Source organism: Prionailurus bengalensis, chromosome A3, assembly GCF_016509475.1.
Source record: "Prionailurus bengalensis isolate Pbe53 chromosome A3, Fcat_Pben_1.1_paternal_pri, whole genome shotgun sequence".
Taxonomy (NCBI): Eukaryota; Metazoa; Chordata; class Mammalia; order Carnivora; family Felidae; genus Prionailurus; species Prionailurus bengalensis.
In genome coordinates this window covers 99,488,474-99,509,116 of record NC_057354.1, presented here as the reverse complement: position 1 = coordinate 99,509,116, position 20,643 = coordinate 99,488,474, and the positions used below count along the sequence as shown (strand labels likewise).

Here is a 20,643-nt window from a genome sequence, read left to right as displayed (position 1 = left end):
TTCATTTGTAAGTAAATATTAAATGAATATGTAATTTCGCATTTGAGTAGTGGATTGTTTGGGGTTTGGGAGTTAGCAGCTGCCGAGTTACTCTGCTATAAAGTTCTATAGGCAGGGACCACGATAGTGTATATATTTTATACATATATATAATATGCCATTGGTAAATATCCATTTATTAAATTCATAAGTGCATGCATGAATAAATGAGTAACAAGGAACCCAGTTTGTGAGGTAATTTGGAAGAGGAGTATTTTCATGAACAGAGTCTCTGATTATTGGTTGGGAGCATGGGAGTGGTCAAAAAAGGCTATGGTTTGAGTCCCATCTGGGCAGGCGCTCTCTGGCCATAGGTTCATCATGCATCCCACAGCCATTTCATAAATGATGTGGTTGCTCTCTTTGGGGAAGAGGACTCAGCATGTGACTAACTGGATGATACAAATTTATCACCCTTGTTGAAGGCACATCCCTCTCATTACTCAGCCCCTTTCCTCCATACCTTTTGTTACAGTGCAACTCGTGTAGTTTTGTGTTTCTTTGTTTAATATTTAGCTGTCTTACAGGGTAGGACTCTTCTTGTGGGTAGGACCCGAGCCCATCTTGTTGACTTCTGAATCCCTAGTACCTGGCAGATAGCTTGGCACAAAGAACACCTCAGAGCAGTGTGGTCTTCTCATTCTGCATTGATAATCATAATGATATAGATAGCGAAGAGTGAAATAGCACTTGCTGTACCCTAGGCATCATTCTATGTGCTCTTTATATTATGAACTCATTTAATTCTCATATTGCCTATGAGGCACATAATATTACTGTCCCCATTTTTCTCACAGTGAGGCTGCACCTTTAAAAATGTTTCATAGGGTAAAAAGTTACAAGTGTATGTGTATATACTACATAATATTTGTAGACATGGATTAGTATATTTACAGATAAACATATATAGGATATGCATGAGGACATATATGAAACATTTCTCATTGGACTTATTTTAAAATATGAATTATATGACTTACCTTTGTGTTCATGTAGGATGTTAACCCAGTTTGGGGAGCATACGGGCCACTTTGCTACCCAGTTTACAAGCATCATCTGATAACAACATCACAGAATCCTTGTGGGCAGCTGTTATTCCATTTACAGTTGGGAAGACTGAGGTTAAGGGAGATCAAAAGATCTGTCCCAGGTCAGTGGCTGGTGATCAGCAGAGCATGAACTCAAGCCTAGGCCTTTCTGTTTCCTTAGAGCCCTTTTCAGACACTCCTGGGATGCAGTCCCAAGGTTAGGCTGCCCGATTTCTAAGAACCTGGAGAGAAGGCATCACCACCACGTTCCCTGGAGATGGCCCAAGGTGTGGCAGCTGCAGCCTTCACCATTGGGAAATTCTTCCTGGTGGCGAACCTCAGGCCTTCCTGCTGCCCTAATATGTAATTTAAATCACTCATTTTCTTTCTTTCTTTCTTTCTTTCTTTCTTTCTTTCTTTCTTTCTTTCTTTCTTTCGGTAATGTGTATTTATTTATTTTGAGAGAGAGAGAGACAGAGACTGAGAGAGAGACTGTGCGTAGGTGTGCACATGTAAGCATGGGAGGGACAGAGGGAATCCCAAGAAGACTCTGTGGTGTCAGTGCAGAGCCCGGCCTGGGGCTTGATCTCATGAACCATGAGATCATGACCTGAGCTGAAATCAAGATCCAGACCCTCAACTGACTGAGCAACCCAGGTGCCCCTAAAATGCTCATTTTCTTAACATTAGTTAAGTTAGGTAGCTCATCATCTGTTGGTATACCATTTGTCTGTCTTTAGTTGTGTTTCTTGTTCATGGCCATTATCCATTTTTCTGTTAGGCTTTGGTCTCTACCTTGTTGGTGCTTCATGTTGCTAAAGTTAATTCCTTGTCTGTTAATGTGTTATGAAAACACTTCCTGGTCTGTCACTGCCTTATCTCTACTTATGGTATGTTTTGCTTTAAGCTCTTTCTTTTTTCCTGTTGTGAAATAGTCTATTTACATCACGTTACTGCATCTGGATTCTATTTGCTTTAATAAAAAAAAAGGTTAGTATGGAATTTGTACCAGATTAAGATAAAAGCTTTGAGGACTGCTAGCAGCATTTAGGGCTGGACTTCTGTGCAATATTTAGAAGAATTTTAGGGAAACCTGTGATCTTTGCATGTACAAAAATGGATGTAGGTTTTTCTCCCCTTCTTTCCCCTTAAGTAGGAAAAATGAGATGGAACTTGTGACATTTAGCTTGATAGAGGTGTGTTTTTTATAGACCCTGTCTCTTGTCCTGAAATTCAGTGAACATATGTTGTACCACGACTCTGTAAGGCACTTTACCATATGGGAGACACTATGGTATACAAGACACGGGCCTTATAGTCATGGCATTTACATTTAGAAGTTCCAAAGTATTTAGATGGTACTTGAAATAATCTTGAACTAAATTTAACCTTAAATAATTTTTCTGAGAAATAAGGCAGTAAACAAAGTAGCAGATTGTGTGCACCCATCCGTACATAGTGTGTGGCATAAGTATTATATACCACATAAAAGTGTTTGCAGGTTCCATTCTTCTTAATCTCAGATCCCCTAAACACGCCCCATTATATTCACAAGTCATGAATGTCATGTGAAGACTTAAGGATTCCTCACTGTCCAATGTTTTATTTAAATGTGAACTTACATGAATTAATGCAAGTGAAATTCTCAGGGAGTTGAGTACCATTGACTCTCTTAATTGAAAGGTGAAAGGTATTTGCAAGATGGTGGGACCACTCGTGTATACCTTGTGTTCTTGATTTAACCTTACGAAATCACTTTCTCTAGTTACTTGGTAGTTTTATAGAGGTCAGGTTCACATTTAAAACCAAAATGTGACTGAGCATCTTTTAGTGGTGGACGGACAATTGAAGATCTGTGCTGTAAACCACTTTGCTTTCTTCAGCAGAAGTAGAGTAGACTATTTTTCATTACTTTGGGCGTTTGATTGATGGTTTGAGTGGAGAGGTAATCAAGTAGGGAAAGAACATGCATAGAGCTGGTCTGACAGATTTAATGTTTACAGCAGCTAGTCGCTTGCTCTCTGCCAGGCCAAATGAAAGAGATCGGTGGGATTGTGGGAAGGAAGGGGAAGAGGTGCAGGAGTGGGGATGAGGAGAGGCTGCTTTCTTGGGGAGCCTCCAGCCTGCGATTCTGGGCCATGATATTATAAAGTAGGAAAGGATGAGGAAAAGAATGATAGAAGTAAGAATTCGGTGAGTTTTGCTTGGAATATAAGCATATTTTGCATTATTTCCATCCTGAAGCTGTAGAGGAGGCACAGATGAAGGTGAGGAGAACTATGAAGTACAGTCAGCCTCTGTACTTAGGTCCTCCTCACAGCCATGGTATCTGGGAGAATGTGCTTGGTGTAAAAGGCCAGAGATAGGGCAGGCTCCTCTGGGGTGGGGTGAGTTTCTGGGATTAAAAGAGCATTTTTGGTGATTATGGAGTACCACTATCATGGCTTGCTGGGGCGCCTCAGGTTTTCCTTTGAGTTTCAGAGACTTTTGATTGCTAGCATCTCTCATTCAGTTGACCTACATGTCCTGGAGCAGTATTTTGGAAAAAGAGGCATATAGTAGTCAGTGGTTCCTTATCTGGGATCTCCTGTGACATGTTGATCTTTACTATGCAGGTGCACGTGTCTGGTTAGATGATCTGAGGCCAAGGGGTTGCATGGGCTAGAATTAGGGCAGATGTGAAGAGAGTTTTTAGTTGCAGAGAGATTACAGCCATTGCCGGGAACCATACAACCCTCTACTTCTTTAGGAGGTTGGAAGTCAATAAAGTAGCAGGGATTTTAGGTGTGAACTGCTGGTAGTCTGGGGCTCATTTTGGAGGTAGCCCCAGTGAGGAATCCATCCCTTAACCCTATCCTCTCTGACCTCCCGGCCCCAAACCCTCCCCTACCCCCCAATATACACAGACTGAGTTGGGACAGGAGAGTTTATCTACCTCAGATGTCCAAGGCCTATTCCTACCACAGTACTTTTCAACTGTACTTCTGGCCTGCTTTATGTCAGTTCAGGTGAATTGTGGGTCTCTTGAGGGCTGAGATTCTTATTCAACACTTTATCCTTGATACTTGGTATTGTGGCTTGGCATAGGTGATCCACAATGTTGACTGAATAAATGAATGATGACAACTCCAGGAACTAGGGTATGTGCTTGATTATTCTAGCATCCTCATTTCAGTACCGGTGACACCTTGTCTGGCATCATGTAGGTTTCTTGTTAGGGCAAAATATCGGGAATTTCTTGTGTTCAAACATATATTTTAGATTTGGCTCAAAGGTCATGATAGCCTATTATAGCTTAGCTGCAGTTACATCTATATGAGCGTGGGCTCATACAGTAGATGAGAGATCCCATGCACACGTGCACACACATGCCCACACATATGCATGGCAGATCTCCCAAGATTGACTTCACCAGAGGTTTAGAATGTCAAGGGCTGAGCAATACCAAAGGGCTAGGAAACTGTAAGGTCAGCTGCTCTTCATCACACTTTCTGATGCAGTTTTTGTGGGCACCAGAGATCTTGGGTTGTGAAGTCTTAAGCTCCATAAATCTAGGAGGTCTGGAGTAGAAGAAGAAGAAGATAGTGATCTTAGTTGTTCTGCTCTTGAGCCCATGCTTTATGGATGTAGGCAGACCTGTCTTTTCTCATGGTGATAGGGCCACTCCTGCTCCTGTGGATGGAGAGGTGAACTGTCTGATTTCTCCTTTCTTAAGAGTGAGTATAAGAATTCTTGTGGAGAGCCCAGCTTTACCTTCAAAAAGCAAGTATTGCCTTTTAGCAAGTATGCACTCCAGATACCCTGATCTTATAATTTGATCTTGTAATCGAATCTGTTATCCTGTCTGAAAATTCCTGATGGTGGACCATGTATTGAAGATTCCAGGAATAGAAAGGACTGGTGAGGCAGATTCTGTCAGGAATAGCAGTGGCAATACTTCCACAAGTATAGTGGTTGTGGGTCTCCAGCTGTGAGAATGGAGCCATTGGCAAGAATGGGTCTTAAGTGACAGCACTGGCTAGGGTGAGCCCTGAGGCTGCAAATTCCCTTTGTAGGGTCTGCTGTCCTAGGTTCAGGTGCTTGGCTGTGCCCACTGTGGCAGGACTTGACCCTCAGTGCCCCCTAATGGTCCCTCATTCAGCATACTCCAGTTCAAAAATGCAGCTCTCTGTTACCCAGCAGATCTATGTGCACATAGAACACTCCTCTCCCAGTTGAGAAGGGTGAATCTTGGCCTGTCTCTTCCCTAGAGGTACAAGGGATTCCAAAATTCAAAGTTGTTAGAAACTGAGGTATGCACAGGAGTTGAAGACTGCTCAAGAGATACCCAAAGGGCCAGATACAGATCAGTTATGGAACCTAAGGTCAGAGGATTTAGGAGGGCAAGAGGCAGCGATTCAAAACAGAAAGCATGGAGTAGACTCTGGACAAATATGTCATAAGATGTTCTTTTCTAGAGTTAGCTTCTATGGGTTAATTCAATGGTAAGAGGATGGCCTGACACTTCAAAAGGTCCAGGGATGGGCCACAGAGACAGCAAGTTGGGGCTATAATGAAGGTTTTAAAGTAGTCAGAGAGTAGCTCACACTTTTATTTCATCAGTGCTTTGCTTTCTACTGACTTGTGAAATACCGGAGCTGGTATTAGTAACTAAAGAGATTTATCAGTTTTCATTGAGGTAGTTTGCTGAAAATAGATATTTTTTACATGTTCTTCTCTCATCTGCTTATTTATTTCATTTTCTCTGTTTCTTCTATATGTAAGGTCTGGTGTCTTACATCAGAAGATATCAAATTGAGTAACCTTGGGTTGTGTATTAGACAAGTTTTATCTCTGACTTAAGATTGAATGTTAACATTTAATGTTAATGTTTAATGTTATTTTGGGGAATGACTTGCAGAGTAGTTCTTACAAGCTCTCCTAACAAAGTGTGCCTCTTCACTTACCTGTTATTTATAGATGTTGGGCTTTAACAGATTGGGTAAGGAAGGGGCGTCTGCCTGGCTTAGTCGGAGGAGCATGTGACTCTTGATCTCGGGGTTGTGAGTTCGAGCCTCACACTGGGTGTAGAGATTACTAAAAAAATAAGGAAACTTAAAAAAAAAAAAAAGGTTGAGTAAAATGGGCAAAGCATGTGGCTGTTTAGCAAACATTATTAGTACAAATGATACCTGGTCCCTGGATTTAATTTGAGCCATTTGTCTTTGGGGAATGAAAATTCTAAGCTTAAGCTTTTCTTTATACATTTAGAAAAGGATACAAGATTGTGGTTCTTGGTAGAGGGGATACTGGAGAAGAGAACAGTGTCCTTTTTTGTTTGTTTCTCTATTTCTGTAGTCTTTGTGTGTCACTTAAAGTTTCCATGATCACAAGATAGCCCCTGTATTAGAGGGTTTGAGGTGGTTGTGTTTTTTTGTGTTTTTTTTTGTGTGTGTGTGTCACTAAGTTCAATTCATGGTCCAATAGTTTGGAGAAATTATAATGTGTCATATTTTCTTTACTTTTCAGGGCAACAGAATGGAATTCGGCATTGTTCCTATATAGCTTCCCGGAAACATCTCTACGTTGATAAAAATACGAAGGTTATTTGCCAGGGTTTCACCGGTAAGCAGGTACGTGTCAAGATGTTTTATAAAGATGCATACTACATATACAAAAACATTTTAAACTCTTTTCTATGTTTTAATATCACAAAAGTTATAATATATAATTGTTGCAGAAAAGCATACAGTACAGCGATGGAATTATATCTTGGTGTTGGTGGTGGGGGGTGGTGGGGCTGGGTACTATAGTCAGCCTATAAGATGAAAACTCTGTTTAAACTTACCTTGACAGTCCCTCCCCAGGAACACATGATGTTAGAAACCCACATACTCTCTTTCAGCCTGTTTAACACCACTGGTTTTCCCCCAGCACTGGAATAGATTACTGTTTCTTCAATTGACTACTAGATAAAGTAGATGGCGTGTGTTTAGGCCTTTTGCAAAAAACATGCACAGTTAAACACAGATCAGTGTGGGGAAATGCTTATGCCCAGAGAGGCTCCTGGGAACTGAGATACGCGGAAGAATCAGCACACCTACTTTTCTCATTTTGGACTCTCTCTGGGCAAATGGTCTTCAAGGGGGCTAGCAGGCAAAATTGCCTGAAGTGTTTTAATTTGTTCTCATTCACTTATATTCATTGTCTCTCCCTACCCCTGCTCACATCCTAGAATTTGCAAAAGTTTTAAATCTATGTGCAATGTGATTCCACAATAAGATGCAACATAAGAATCTCCTTTCCTGCCTTCCTATCATTCTACGCTATAATGCATATTCTACATTTATATGTCTATAAAGTAGATTCATAAAAGAAAAATTGAGTCTTAAGATTCTGTGTATTTAAAATTTTAATAGCTATTGATAAATTACCCTTTAAAACATTTATACAAATTTATAGTTCCATCATAATAGATGCAGATGTTTTTAAAATAAAGGAATACTACCAAATCAATTAGAAGATAGCCATGAGTCTTAACCCGTAGTATCCCTTTCATTCTTAAAAGAAGATATGGCAAGATAAAAGCAGTTAATGACTTTTTGTGTGTGATTTAAAAGTTAATGATTTTTCTGTAATTAAAAGAATTGTCTATTCTGTGGCATTTTGGTAATCTAGGGTAGGAGTTGTCAAGTTTATTCTGGAAAGGACCAGATTATAAACATTAGACTTAGTGGGCCACACAGTCTCTCTCACAACTACTCAATGACATTGTAATAACAGCAAAAGCAGCTATAGATAATATGTCAGTGAATGGGCATGGTTGTATACCAGTAAAACAGTTTTTTTTTTTTAATTTTTTTTTTCAACGTTTATTTATTTTTGGGACAGAGAGAGACAGAGCATGAACGGGGGAGGGGCAGAGAGAGAGGGAGACACAGAATCGGAAACAGGCTCCAGGCTCCGAGCCATCAGCCCAGAGCCTGACGCGGGGCTTGAACTCACGGGCCGCGAGATCGTGACCTGGCTGAAGTCGTACGCTTAACCGACTGCGCCACCCAGGCGCCCCCCAGTAAAACAGTTTTAAAACTAGTGGCAGACCATACCTTCAAGCCATAGTGTTCCAACCCTTGATCTATAGGATTATACCTAAATATTCAAGTATCTGTAACTTTTGTTTAAAAACAAAAGTTTAAAACACACTGAAAACTATAGAAAGCTTATGAAAGAAATTGAAGAAGACACAAAAAAATGGAAAAAGATTCCATGCTCCTGGACAGGAAGAACAAATATTGTTAAAATGTCAACACTATCCAAAGCAACCTACATATTCAATGCAATCCCTAACAAAATAACACCAGCATTCTTCACAGAGCTAGAACAAACAATCCTAAAATTCGCATGGAACCAGAAAAGACCCCAAATAGCCAAAGCAATCATGAAAAAGAAAACCAAAGGAGGAGGCATCACAATCCCAGACTTCAAGCTATACTACAAAGCTGTAATCCTCAAGACAGTATGGTATTGGCACAAGAACAGACACTCAGATCAATGGAACAGAATAGAGAACCCAGAAATGGACCCACAAACATATGGCCAACTAATCTTTGACAAAGCTGGGAAGAATATCCAGCAGAATAAAGACAGTCTCTTCAGTAAAAGGTGCTGGGACAACTGGACAGCGACATGCGGAAAAATGAACCTGGACCACTTTCTTACACTGTACACAAAAATACTCAAAAAGAGTGAAAGACCTAAATGTAAGACAGGAAGCCATCAAAATCTTCAAGGAGAATACAGGTAAAAACCTCTTTGACCTCAGCTGTAACAACTTATTACTCAACACGGTTCTGGAGGCAAGGGAAACAAAAGCAAAAATGAACTATTGGGACCTCATCAAAATAAAAAGCTTCCACAGAGCAAAGGAAACAATTAGCAAAACTAAAAGGAATGGGAAAAGATACTGGCAAATGACATATCAGATAAAGGGTTAGTATCCAAAATCTATAAAGAATTTACCAAACTCAACACCCAAAAAACAAATAATCCAGTGAAGAAATGGGCAAAAGACTTGAATAGACACTTCTCCAAAGAAGACATCCAAATGGCCAACCGACACATGAAAAAATGCTCATCATCAGGGAAATACAAATCAAAACCACAATGAGATACCACCTCACACCTGTCAGAATGGCTAACATAACAACTCAGGCAACAACAGATGTTGGCAAGGATGTGGAGAAAGAGGATCTCTTTTGCACTGGTGGTGGGGATGCAAACTGGTGCAGCCACTCTGGAAAACAGTATGGAGGTTCCTCAAAGAATTAAAAATAGAACTACCCTATGACCCAGCAATTGCACTGGTAGGTATTTACCCAAGGGATATAGGTGTGCTGTTTCAGAAGGGCTCCAAAGTTTATAGCACTGCTATTGACAATAGCCAAAGTATGGAAAGAGCCCAAATGTCCATCAATGGATGAATGGATAAAGAAAATGTGGTATATATATACAATGGAATATTACTTGGCAATCAAAAAGAATGAAATCTTGCCATTTGCAACTACATGGATGGAACTAGAGGGTATCATGCTAAGTAAAATTAGTCAGTCAGAGAAAGACAAATATATGACTTCACCCATTTAAAGAATTAAGGATACAAAACAGATGAACATAAGGGAAGGGAAGCAAAAATAATACAAAAACAGGGAGGAGGACAAAATATAAGAGACCCTTAGAGAACAAACAGAGGGTTGTTGGAGGGATTGTGGGAGGGGGGATGGGCTAAATGGGTAAGGGGTATTAAGGAATCTACTCCTGAAATCATTGTTGCACTGTATGCTAACAAACTTGGATGTAAATTTAAAAAATAAATTATAAAAAAAATAAAAGTAAAGTACTTACAAATTGCTTTAAAATTCCATAGGTCTGGGTTTTTTTAAAAAATGAACTTGGTTAGAAGGTTTTTGGTACAAAATGTCCTTTTGCTTTTTTACCTTTTTTCTGAAATTATTGGCACAAAAATGAGTTATTTTCTTGAAATAACTGGACCTTTCTTCTATTCCTCTACTATCTTAAAAAAAAAAACCACATCAAAAAAAAAAAAAAAAGGAACACCTGAAACCTTTAAATTTTGTTCCTAGGTAAAATTGGTTTATTTATTCTGATAACCATACATTTTATGAGTATTAACTTCCACGTATATGTATTCTAAAGAAAGCTCATGCTTGGGGCGCCTGGGTGGCTCAGTTGGTTAAGCATCCAGCTTCGGATCAGGTCATGATCTCACGGTTCGTGAGTTCGAGCCCCGTGTTGGGCTCTTTGCTGACAGCTCAGAGCCTGGAGCCTGCTTCAGCTTCTGTGTCTCCCCTTCTCTCTGCCCCTCCCCTCCTCATGCTCTGTCTCTCTGTCTAAAAAATAAATAAAAACATTAAAAAAAAAAAAAGCTGATGCTCACCTAAGATTTGAAGTACATTTTATCACTCCTCAGCCAATTAAAATCATTTTCAGTCCTCTTTTGGTTATATATTAATTGTGTTAGCATATAATCAAATGTTTGATTAATCCAAATTCTCTGCATTAGTTTATTATATATGATGTTTTTGTTTGTTTACTAAACTCTTTTTGATCCTATGACATCTTATCCTATGACCTTTTTTTAAAAGAGCAGTTGTCTATGGTATAAGCAATATTTGAAACTATCTGTGCTTCCTGAATTAAGTGATGGTTTGCCTAAATATTGAAAGCCAAGGTGGTTTCAGTGTCTTTCAGTTACTTGCAATTGCATTGTTTCTCATTTACTTTTTTTTTTTTTTAAGTAATTGGGAACCTTACTTGTCTCATATTAGTTAAGATTCTGTTATTATAGAGATAACAATGAAGTCTGAAATTTTGAGTTTATCTTCATAGGAAATCTATGTGTTGTCTCGTTCTTTTTTTGGCGTATACATTGTTCCACGTATGAATGAGGAGTATTTGTATTTCAGAGTGGATTTCAACAATGCACATTTCCAGTAGGTGGAATTTCTGGTACTGGATTTGAACTCCTAAAACTATTTCTATTCTTACCTGGATGGTGATAATGGGGAGACTAAGGAAAATAAGCTTACTAACAGCTTTTAGCCCTACTTAGGACTAAAAAATAAGTCCATTTGAATTTGTTTAACAGAGTAGTAATCTAGGGCAGTGCTTCTTAAGCTGTCTAGAGTGAAAGACCAATTTGGGTGTTTGTTTGCTTTTAGTTTTCAATCTAATGCAGACCAATATTTTTAGCAAAAGAAAAGTTACAACAATATCATATTGCTATAAAAGTTGGCAAACACTGTCATTTTTATTTTTGTTTTTTAACTTATTTTTTTTCTTGTTTTTTCATTTTTCTTTCCTTTGTTTTTTGTAATTTTTTTATTCTTTTTCTTTTTGTGGTTATCTCACTGAAGACCAGCTAGAGTCTACAAACTACACTTTGAATAGCACTGCTTAAAGAGAGAGCATTGGCTTGTGGTTCTTTTCAAAACTCCATCATTGACTTTAGACAAGTTAGTTAACATGCTTGGGTCTAAGTTATCTATTTTGAAAAGTGAAGAAGTTGAATCAGGAAATTTCTGAAGTCCCTTGTGAAGTCCCAATTATTATGCCTGTAATAGAATTTGAGTAGTTGGGTCAGCATTTTTAGGTCTCTGTAGAATGACCATATAGATCCATTCAATTTCAGCAATTGCTTATTGAGTGCTTACTGTATGTCTTGTGTTGGTTTAGGTGCCATTTCTCAGTGAACAAAGTAGTAAAAAATCACTGCCTTCTTAGAATTTATATTTAGTGGTGGGAGGGAGAAAAACATGGCAACAAAACCAATGAGTAAATTATGTGGTTCGTTAGAGAGTATAAATGCTTTCTGGAAAAAATAAGCCAGAGGTAGAAGTGTGTGTATGTGTGTGGGGTTGTGGTGGTGTTCAGGTTGGGGAAGGGGGGATTTTACGTCAGGTGGTCAGGGGAAGCCTGACCTGAGTCAAGATCTAAGGGAGATGTGAGAGCAAAGCAAGTGGATGGGGATCAAGGGAAGTGCATTCAAGGCAAAGGGGACAGCAAGGCCGTGAGGCAGGAGTGTGCCTGTTGTGTGTGGTAGCCACAAGGCCAACGTGACTGGAGTGAAATGAGCAGTGGGAGAATAGTAAATGAGGCCAGGCAGTGAAGGAGTTCCGATGTGAGGATGCAGGTTGAGTATTGACTTACGGGCCGTATAAGGAGTTTGGTTTTGACTGTGAATGAAGTGGAAAACCACTGGAGAGTTTTGATCAGAGGAGTGTTAGGATCTTGCTTATGTTTTAACAGGATTATTCTGGCTGCTGTGTTGACAACAGATGAAAGGGAGCCGAGAGCAATATTCTTTCAAGAGTTGATGGTGACTTAGACCATGGTGGTAGCAGTAGAAGGGATGAGACACTGTCAGGTATATTTTGAAGTTAGGGCAATACTGTGTCTGATGTGAGATAGAAGAAAAAGAGAATCAAGGATGACTTCAGTACTTTTGATCTGGCATCTGTTAGGAGTGGAATTGTCATTCACCCAGATGGGGGGGAGTGGGAGGGGAGTGTGGGGGGTGGGCAGGAATTTGGTTTTGAGCACATTCAGATGCCTGCCAGTTAGTTCTCCAAGTGGAAATGTCAGGTGGGCAGTTGACAGTGTGAGTTTGGAGCTCAAAGAAAAGGTTTGGGTTGGGTATGGAGGGGTGTGTGTGTGTGTGTGTGTGTGTGTCTGTCTGTCTGTGTGTGTGTCTGTGTGTATGGGAGGAGTTGCCAAATGCCATTATAAGGGATGAGATCCTCAGGGGCCAAATTTAGATGCAAAAGAGAGGTCTAAGGAGAGAGAGAAAGAAGAGGACAACCAGGGGAGGTAGAGCCCTAGAAGCCTCGTGAAAAATAGTCTTTTAATTTATGGAGACATTTTTGGTTGTCACAACAGCTGAGTGGGGTGGAGAGGAGGGTGTGGTACTGGAATCTACTGAGTAGAGGCCAGGGATGCTGCCAAACATTGTGCAAAGCACAGAGCAACTTTCTATAACAACGAATCCAGGGGACCCAAATGTCTGTAGTGCTGAGGTTGAAGAGGGAGAGTGAATGGATAGGGAACTATGGGATGTTGGCTGGGCAGCATTAAAAGCTTGCCTTAAGGTTAGTGATCAGTATTTTGAAGTGAGATCAGTTAGCATGGTTCTGTTTTTTTCTCCAGCTACTGGTTGACTGCACATGTATGATTTTAGAGTAGGTAGGGAACTGGATTTAACCAAGATTGTGATTTTGTTAGATGTGTAAGTTGAAGTGAGAGAGAGCCAAGGTTGTTGTGTGTTTATAATGATTGACCATGGATTTTAAATTGCATAAATGAGGGATCTGAGGACGTCAGGAGCTGGGGAACAGTGAAAAAGAGGTGTTAGTTTAAGTAAACACACAGGTGTTTCTGACCATTAGCCGAATTCGAAAATTGAATAAAGGGAGATCCCCTTTAAAAAAAAACAACGGGCACCTGGGTGGCTCAATCGGTTAAGCTCAGGTTATGATCTCACAGTTTGTGAGTTCGAGCCCCACATCGGGCTCTGTGCTGACAGGTCAGAGCCTGGAGCCTGCTTCAGATTCTGTGTCTCCCTCTTTCTGCTCCACCCCCACTTGCGCTCTGTCTCTCAAAAATGCATAAACATTAAAAAAAATTTTTTTTAAAGACTCCAAACAACACCTGTTTTGGCTTTGCAGAGCCCTGGATTGTTTCAGGGTTCAGAGCTGGGTTTAGCAAGTTGTTGAGAATGCTGGATATATGTTACTATCACATTCTGGGAAATAGTTAACCTATTTGTTTTTCTTTTCTAAGTTGCTGAAGATTGCCTTTAGGCTTCCCAGCCTGTCTTTTCTCATGAGTCTTGCGCTTTTTTTCCCCTCAGGGCACCTTTCATAGCCAGCAGGCACTGGAATATGGCACCCAACTAGTTGGAGGAACCACTCCAGGGAAAGGAGGCAAGACACATCTGGGCTTACCAGTCTTTAATACTGTGAAGGAGGTAATTAATGGTACCGAGTTTGCTAATAAAGAAAAGCAGGAGAAGAGCAAGCACACTTTGGATAGAGATCTTAATTGTGTCCCTTTCAGGAGAGTCACTTGCTATTTTAAAATCCAGTAACGTAGAAACCAGTAGGTTCGATTTAGTCACCCAGACTCAGGATGTCTTCCCGACAGCCAGTGTCATTTTCTTTATAGGCATTCATATGAGCTGGTAAGGGGAGAAGTGCTGTAGGTTGGCTTCTGTTTGGCTTATAATCCTTTCCTTACTCTTCCTCCAGGATGTTAGCAGCACACATGTCAGCTTCCACCCCCTAACACTTACCGAGAAAGGGCTCTTTGCCAGGCACCGTGCTACGTGCTTTATATACATTGCTTCATTCAGGCCTTGCCACCACCCGGTGAGGTGCAGGTGCTGTCACCATCCCCATTCTGAAGACAAGGATACATGCAGAGAGGTTAAGGGTCCCGCCCATAGTTCGTGGCTGAGAAGTGGTAGACTTAGCATGGCTCAGGGTAAGCAGTTTGGTGTGCCTGTGAAAAAACTGAGCTTTAAAGTCAGACTGACAAATCACAGAGCCCTAGTCTCTTCCCCAAATTGCTGCTTTCTTAGTCATTTTTAAAGTATGTTGAAGTAAACTTTAATTCCGTGTTACAAAATTAATATTTGCTTATTGTAAAACTTCAGATGATATAAAAGCATGTAAAGTTAAATTTTATAGTGTTTTCCACATCCCAGATTTTACCTTTCTCAAGAGCTCATTTCAGGTCAGTGTGTATTCTTTCATTTTCTTTCTGCACTTGCATGAATATATAGGAAGGTAATATTATAAAAGAAACGATGGTATAAATTCTCACCTATTTAATAAAAAAATCTAGGAAATAAACTTAGCACTTGGGACCGATGTACTGGTGATAAAAGATGCATCCCTCCCCATATTCTTAAAAGAGTTTTAAGACATGTTTTCAAGTATCACATTTTTTAAAAGTACAGATTTATACTTAATCTCTTTTTAGAATACCAACTTCGAATTGAAGTGAATTTATATTCTTAATCCTAAAATGTAGGAAAAAAAACATAATTCAAATTCAGAATTTTTCATTTTACTTTAAACTTGAAAATAGGTTGTACTATATGTGTATATGTATGTTTTAAGTGTACTGTACTTTAAAGAGTAAAAAAAAAATAGTTAAAATCATATGTTCTATAGAAGAATTTTAAAGTCTTTTTGCTTTAAATTCTCTTATGGCTGACTTCACGACCTCAAAATAGAGAGAAGAGCTGTTTTCATAATTCCTGTAGGTAGATTTGACTTTTTCATGGGCCTTTTTTTGCTTTCTTTTAAAGGAAGTTTTTGTTGCTAAGCAACCCATTTATTATTCATTGTGATACAAATAAATATGACATTCGTAACATTTTGTAAGTTCTTTGACAGATACTGTATTTCTTACCTGTTTGGCACTGAGAAAAAGCTTTCTGAATGAACAGGATGGATACCTGTCATCCAGTATCGCTTGTTAGCACAGACCCTGTTGTCACAGTCCAGCTTCTGATGGTATTTGTGGCCTTTAAGAGGTAGAAAACTGCAGGGTATATTTTCCAAAAAATACGTACATCCCTATGATCTGACTTCTTTTTGTTCCAACCTAGTTTTTTGTTTTGTTTTGTTTTGTTTTGTTTTGTTTTTTTGTACCCCCTTCTCTGATCACCTTGAACCGAGTTTTTAAAAAAAAAAATTATTTTTAACCCCTGGCATCATTTGTTGATCATCTGTCAGCATCCTTTGACTTTGTTCTTCTGTCATTGTCAAGATACTTTTTATTAGGGATGCCATAGAGAAAGCTCCTCAGTGTCTGGGGATATAGGGAATCCTTCAGGGATGATTCTGAAAGATACTGTCTTTTACTTCTGCCCCTTCTAAGAGCTATACCTGTGTGTTCTATAGCCTAGTATTCTTCTCCATTTGTAAAATCCCATGGCACAGGCTTCCCAAAGGTTTTGCTTTATATCTTGATTAAGTTATATTTTAACATTTCTAGGAAGGCAGCCTGCTATAACTGAAAAGAACAGACACTTTGGAATCAGAGATACTTAGATCTGAATCTTGGCTCTGCCACTCACTTCCTAGTTATGCCACCTTGTTGTGTAAGTTATTTACTGTCTCTTTGCCACAGCATCTTAATTTGTAGATGGAAATACTAAGCATACAGGCTTGTGGTGAGGCCTTAACAAGACCTGTCTTGAGACCTCTTGCAGGGCTTCTCACAGAACAGGTTCTCTTGGAGAATCAGAGATCACCGACAATCTCTGTCTTCAAGGAGCTTCCATTACAGTGGAAGAGATGTGGCCACACCTAGAGTTGGGTAGAAGGAGACATTTGTATTCGTATATGTGAAGACTATAGAGAGAACCATGGTCAAACTGATGGTCTTTAAGTGCTCTGTATTGTGAGGGGTGATGTAGAATAGACCCTAATGCTTATTTGACCCACATTCTCATTCTATGGCCATTTATGCATTTGTATTTTAGTTTATTTTATAATTAATGTGCATTTAAAGTAAAAATTGTGAGTGTAGAAAAACACATCATTTTCAATGTCTTTTGATAACATTTATCAAGTATGATATGTTTTGAACAGGCATTGGAGATGTGAGTTCTGAGTCTCAGTGGCTTACTAGTTCTTTTGCTCCTGGGGAGGTATAGGGTGTTTGGTACTGAGTAGGTGATACGGTGTCTTGTAGAGCAACAAAAGTAAACATGGCCGCAGGAATGAGGGTACACAAACGCAAGTGAGGCATACCTTCAAGTTTACTGACATGCCGTCACCTGAGAGAATGGGTCATCCCAGAACCTTTCAATTCAGAGCAGCATTCTAATGGGGCAGAGGGGAGGCCCTGCTTGGTTCTGCTCTTTTCTGACAGCATAGTGATCTTGTTAGTGGGAAGAATGAAGACATCCAGTGTCGCCTGGTGGTGTCTTTTCCTGATCCCAAGACATTATTAAAATCATGGTATTGACTTCATTTTACAGTGTTTACAATTTGCCCCATAATAAAGTGCTTCGTGGTTAATGTTTCAGGCCAAAGAACAGACAGGAGCGACAGCTTCTGTCATTTATGTTCCTCCTCCTTTTGCTGCTGCTGCCATCAATGAAGCTGTTGAGGCGGAAATGCCCTTGGTTGTGTGCATTACTGAAGGTATCCCACAGCAGGACATGGTGAGGGTCAAGCACAAACTGCTGCGTCAGGGAAAGACCAGGCTGATCGGGCCTAACTGCCCTGGAGTCATCAATGTAAGTGTAAAAACAAAAATAAGCCTGGATTTAGGCTTTCACAAGGCTAACTAGCTTTGAGTCAGTCCAAGTGTGTTTGTGTGTATGACTTACTAGTTACAGGTTGTTGTTTTCACTTTTCTGAAACTGTGATTTCCTTTCCTTCAGCCTGGAGAATGCAAAATTGGCATCATGCCTGGCCATATTCACAAGAAAGGAAGAGTTGGTGAGTATGTTTCTTACAGATTAAAGAAAAAAAAGTTCTTTGCGCTAAGCTCAGAATTCACAAAGAGAATTTGTGCCTGGGCAAATCAAATTAATTTTAATTAATTTAACTGTCGTGGAATTTACCAGGGATTTTGTAGTGAATCAGTTCTCTATCCTGAGTTGAATGAGTTTAAGAGTCAATAATAATTCTGCAGAATCAGTGAAGATATTTTTTGGAGTTTTTAGAGATTCTTTTCCTGGGCAGCATGCTATGGATTCTTTCATGTGCTTGTATGTATCACGACCTCATTTCATTTTACTACTAAGTGGTAGTCTATTGTGTGATTACACTACAGTTTGTAAATTGTCCTGTTGGTGCACATTTGGGCTGTTTCTAGGTCGAATCATGATGACTAAGGATAAAGTGATATTTGTGTGAATGTCAGTGAAGTAGTTTATAGGACTGGGTTAAAGGTCATGATTTTTCTTTGTTACTAAAATCCCTTAGACCTGTCAGCCCTTCTGCCAGTAGGGTACTTAACCAAATTCTTGTATTAAGGAGGTTCTAGGGAGTTCCATAGTCTATCTGAGGTTTAGTGGGGACCTGATTCATGTCATCACTGGTGCTCTTGTAAATGGGTGAGCAGCTAGAACTGATACATGAATTCAGCAAAGTTGCAGGGTACAAAATCAATGTACAGAAATCGGTTGCATTTCTATACACCAATAATGAAGCAACAGAAAGAGAAATCAAGAAATTGATCCCATTTACAATTGCACCAAGAACCATAAAATACCTAAGAATAAACCTAACCAAAGATGTAAAAGATGTGTATGCTAAAAACTATAGAAAGCTTAGGAAGGAAATTGAAGAAGATATAAAGAAATAGAAAAACATTCCCTGCTCATGGATTGGAAGAATAAATGTTGTTAAAATGTCAATACTACCCAAAGCAATCTACACATTCAGTGCAATCCCAATCAAAATTTCACCGGCATTCTCCTCAAAGCTAGAACAAACAATCCTAAAATTTGTATGGAACTACAAAAGACCCCAAATAGCCAAAGAAATCTTGAAAAAGAAAACCAAAGCAGGAGGCATCACAATCCCAGATTTTAGCCTCCACTACAAAGCTGTAATCATCAAGACAGTATGGTACTGGCACAAAAACAGACACATAGACCAATGGGATAGAATAGAAAACCCAGAATTGGACCCACAAATGTATGGCCAACTAATATTTCACAAAGCAGGGAAAAGTATCCAATGGAAAAAAGAGAGTCTCGTTAGCAAATGGTGCTGGGAGAACTGGACAGCAATATGCAGAAGAATGAATGCCTTCTGGTGGAGTCTTTTGGGTTTTCCATGTAGAGTATCATGTCATCTGCAAAAAGTGAAAGTTTGACTTCTTCTTTGCCAATTTTGATGCCTTTTATTTATCATTTTGTTGTCTGATTGCTGATGCTAGAACTTCCAACACTATGTTAGAACAACAGTTGTGAGAGTGGACATCCCTGTTGTGTTCCTGATCTCAGCGGGAAAGCTCTCAGTTTTTCCCCATTGAGGATGATATTAGCTGTGGGCTTTTCATATATGGCTTTTATGATGTTTAGGTATGTTCCTTCTATCCTGACTTTCTTGAGGGTTTTTATTAAGAAAGGATGCTGTATTTTGTCAAATGCTTTTCTGCATCTATTGACAGGATCATATGGTTCTTATCCCTTCTTTTACTAATGTGATGTATCACATTGATTGATTTGCAAATATTGAACCAGCCCTGCAACCCAGGAATGAATCCCACTTGATCATGGTGAATAATTCTTTTTATATGCTGTTGAATTTGATTTGCTGGTACCTTGTTGAGAATTTTTGCATCCATGTTCATCAGGGATATTGGTCTGTAATTTTCCTTTTTTTGTGGGGTCTCTGGTTTGGGAATCAAGGTAATAATGCTGGCTTCATAGAATGAGTCCAGAAGTTTTCCTTTCGTTTCTATTTTTTGGAACAGCTTGAGAAGCATAGGTATTAACTCTGCCTTAAATGTCTGGTAGAATTGGGGTGCCTGGGTGGCTCAGTCGGTTGAGCATCCAACTTCGGCTTGGGTCATGATCTCACAGTTTGTGGTTCGAGCCCCATGGTTTGTGGTTCGAGCCCCACAGCTCAGAGCCTGGAGCCTGCTTCATATTCTGTGTCTTCCTCTCTCTCTCTCTGTCTCTCTGTCTCTCTCTCTCTCTCTCTCTTCCCCACCCCCACTTATGCTCTGCCCCTCAAGAATGAATAAATGTTAAGAAAAAAAAAATTTAAATGGTGGAATTCCCCTGGGAAGCCATCTGGCCCAGGACTCTTATTTGTTGGGAGATTTTTGATAACTGATTCAATTTCTTCACTAGTTACGGGTCTGTTCAAATTTTCTATTTCTTCCCGTTTGAGTTTTGGTAGTGTGTGGGTGTCCAGAAATTTGTCCATTTCTTCCAGGTTGTCCAGTTTGTTGGCATATAATTTTTCATAGTATTCTCTGATAATTGCTTGAATTATTTTTATTTTTATTTTTTTAATGTTTATTTTTGAGAGAGAGAGAGAGAGAGACAGAGCATGAGCAGGGGAGGGGCAGGGAGAGAGGAAGACACAAACTCTGAAGTAGGCTCCAGGCTCTGGACTATCAGCACAGAGCTCGATGCAGGGCTTGAACTCACAAACGGCAAGATCATGACCTGAGCTGAAGTCAGACACTTAACCAACTGAACCACCCAGGCACCCCTGATAATTGCTTGTATTTCTGAGGGATTGTTTGTGATAAATCCATTTTCATCGGTGATTTTATCATTTGGGTCCTCTCTCTTTTCAAGAAGTCTGGCTAGGGGTTTATCAATTTTATTTTTTCAGAAAATCAGTTCTTAGTTTCATTGGTCTGTTCTACTGAGTTTTTTTGTATTCTAATTGTTTATTTCTGCTTTAATCTTTGTTATTTCTCTTCTTCTGCTGGCCTTGGGGTTTCTTTGTTGTTCTGCTTCTAGTTCCTTTAGGTGTACTGTTAGATTTTATATTTGGGTTTTTCTTGTTTCTTGAGATAGGCCTGG

General features: G+C 39.5%; 1 protein-coding gene across 2 annotated transcripts in view; it reads left to right on the top strand.

Annotated features, from left to right (window-relative positions):
• Nucleotides 1-20,643, top strand: part of SUCLG1 (succinate-CoA ligase GDP/ADP-forming subunit alpha) — a 40,501-nt gene that overhangs the window by 3,787 nt on the left and 16,071 nt on the right. For both annotated transcript variants that reach the window (XM_043603831.1, XM_043603832.1), the window contains exons 2-5: nt 6,576-6,679; nt 13,972-14,088; nt 17,167-17,379; nt 17,527-17,584. In XM_043603831.1, coding sequence (XP_043459766.1) covers nt 6,576-6,679; nt 13,972-14,088; nt 17,167-17,379; nt 17,527-17,584 — 492 coding nt within the window. The remainder of the gene's footprint in view (nt 1-6,575; nt 6,680-13,971; nt 14,089-17,166; nt 17,380-17,526; nt 17,585-20,643) is intronic.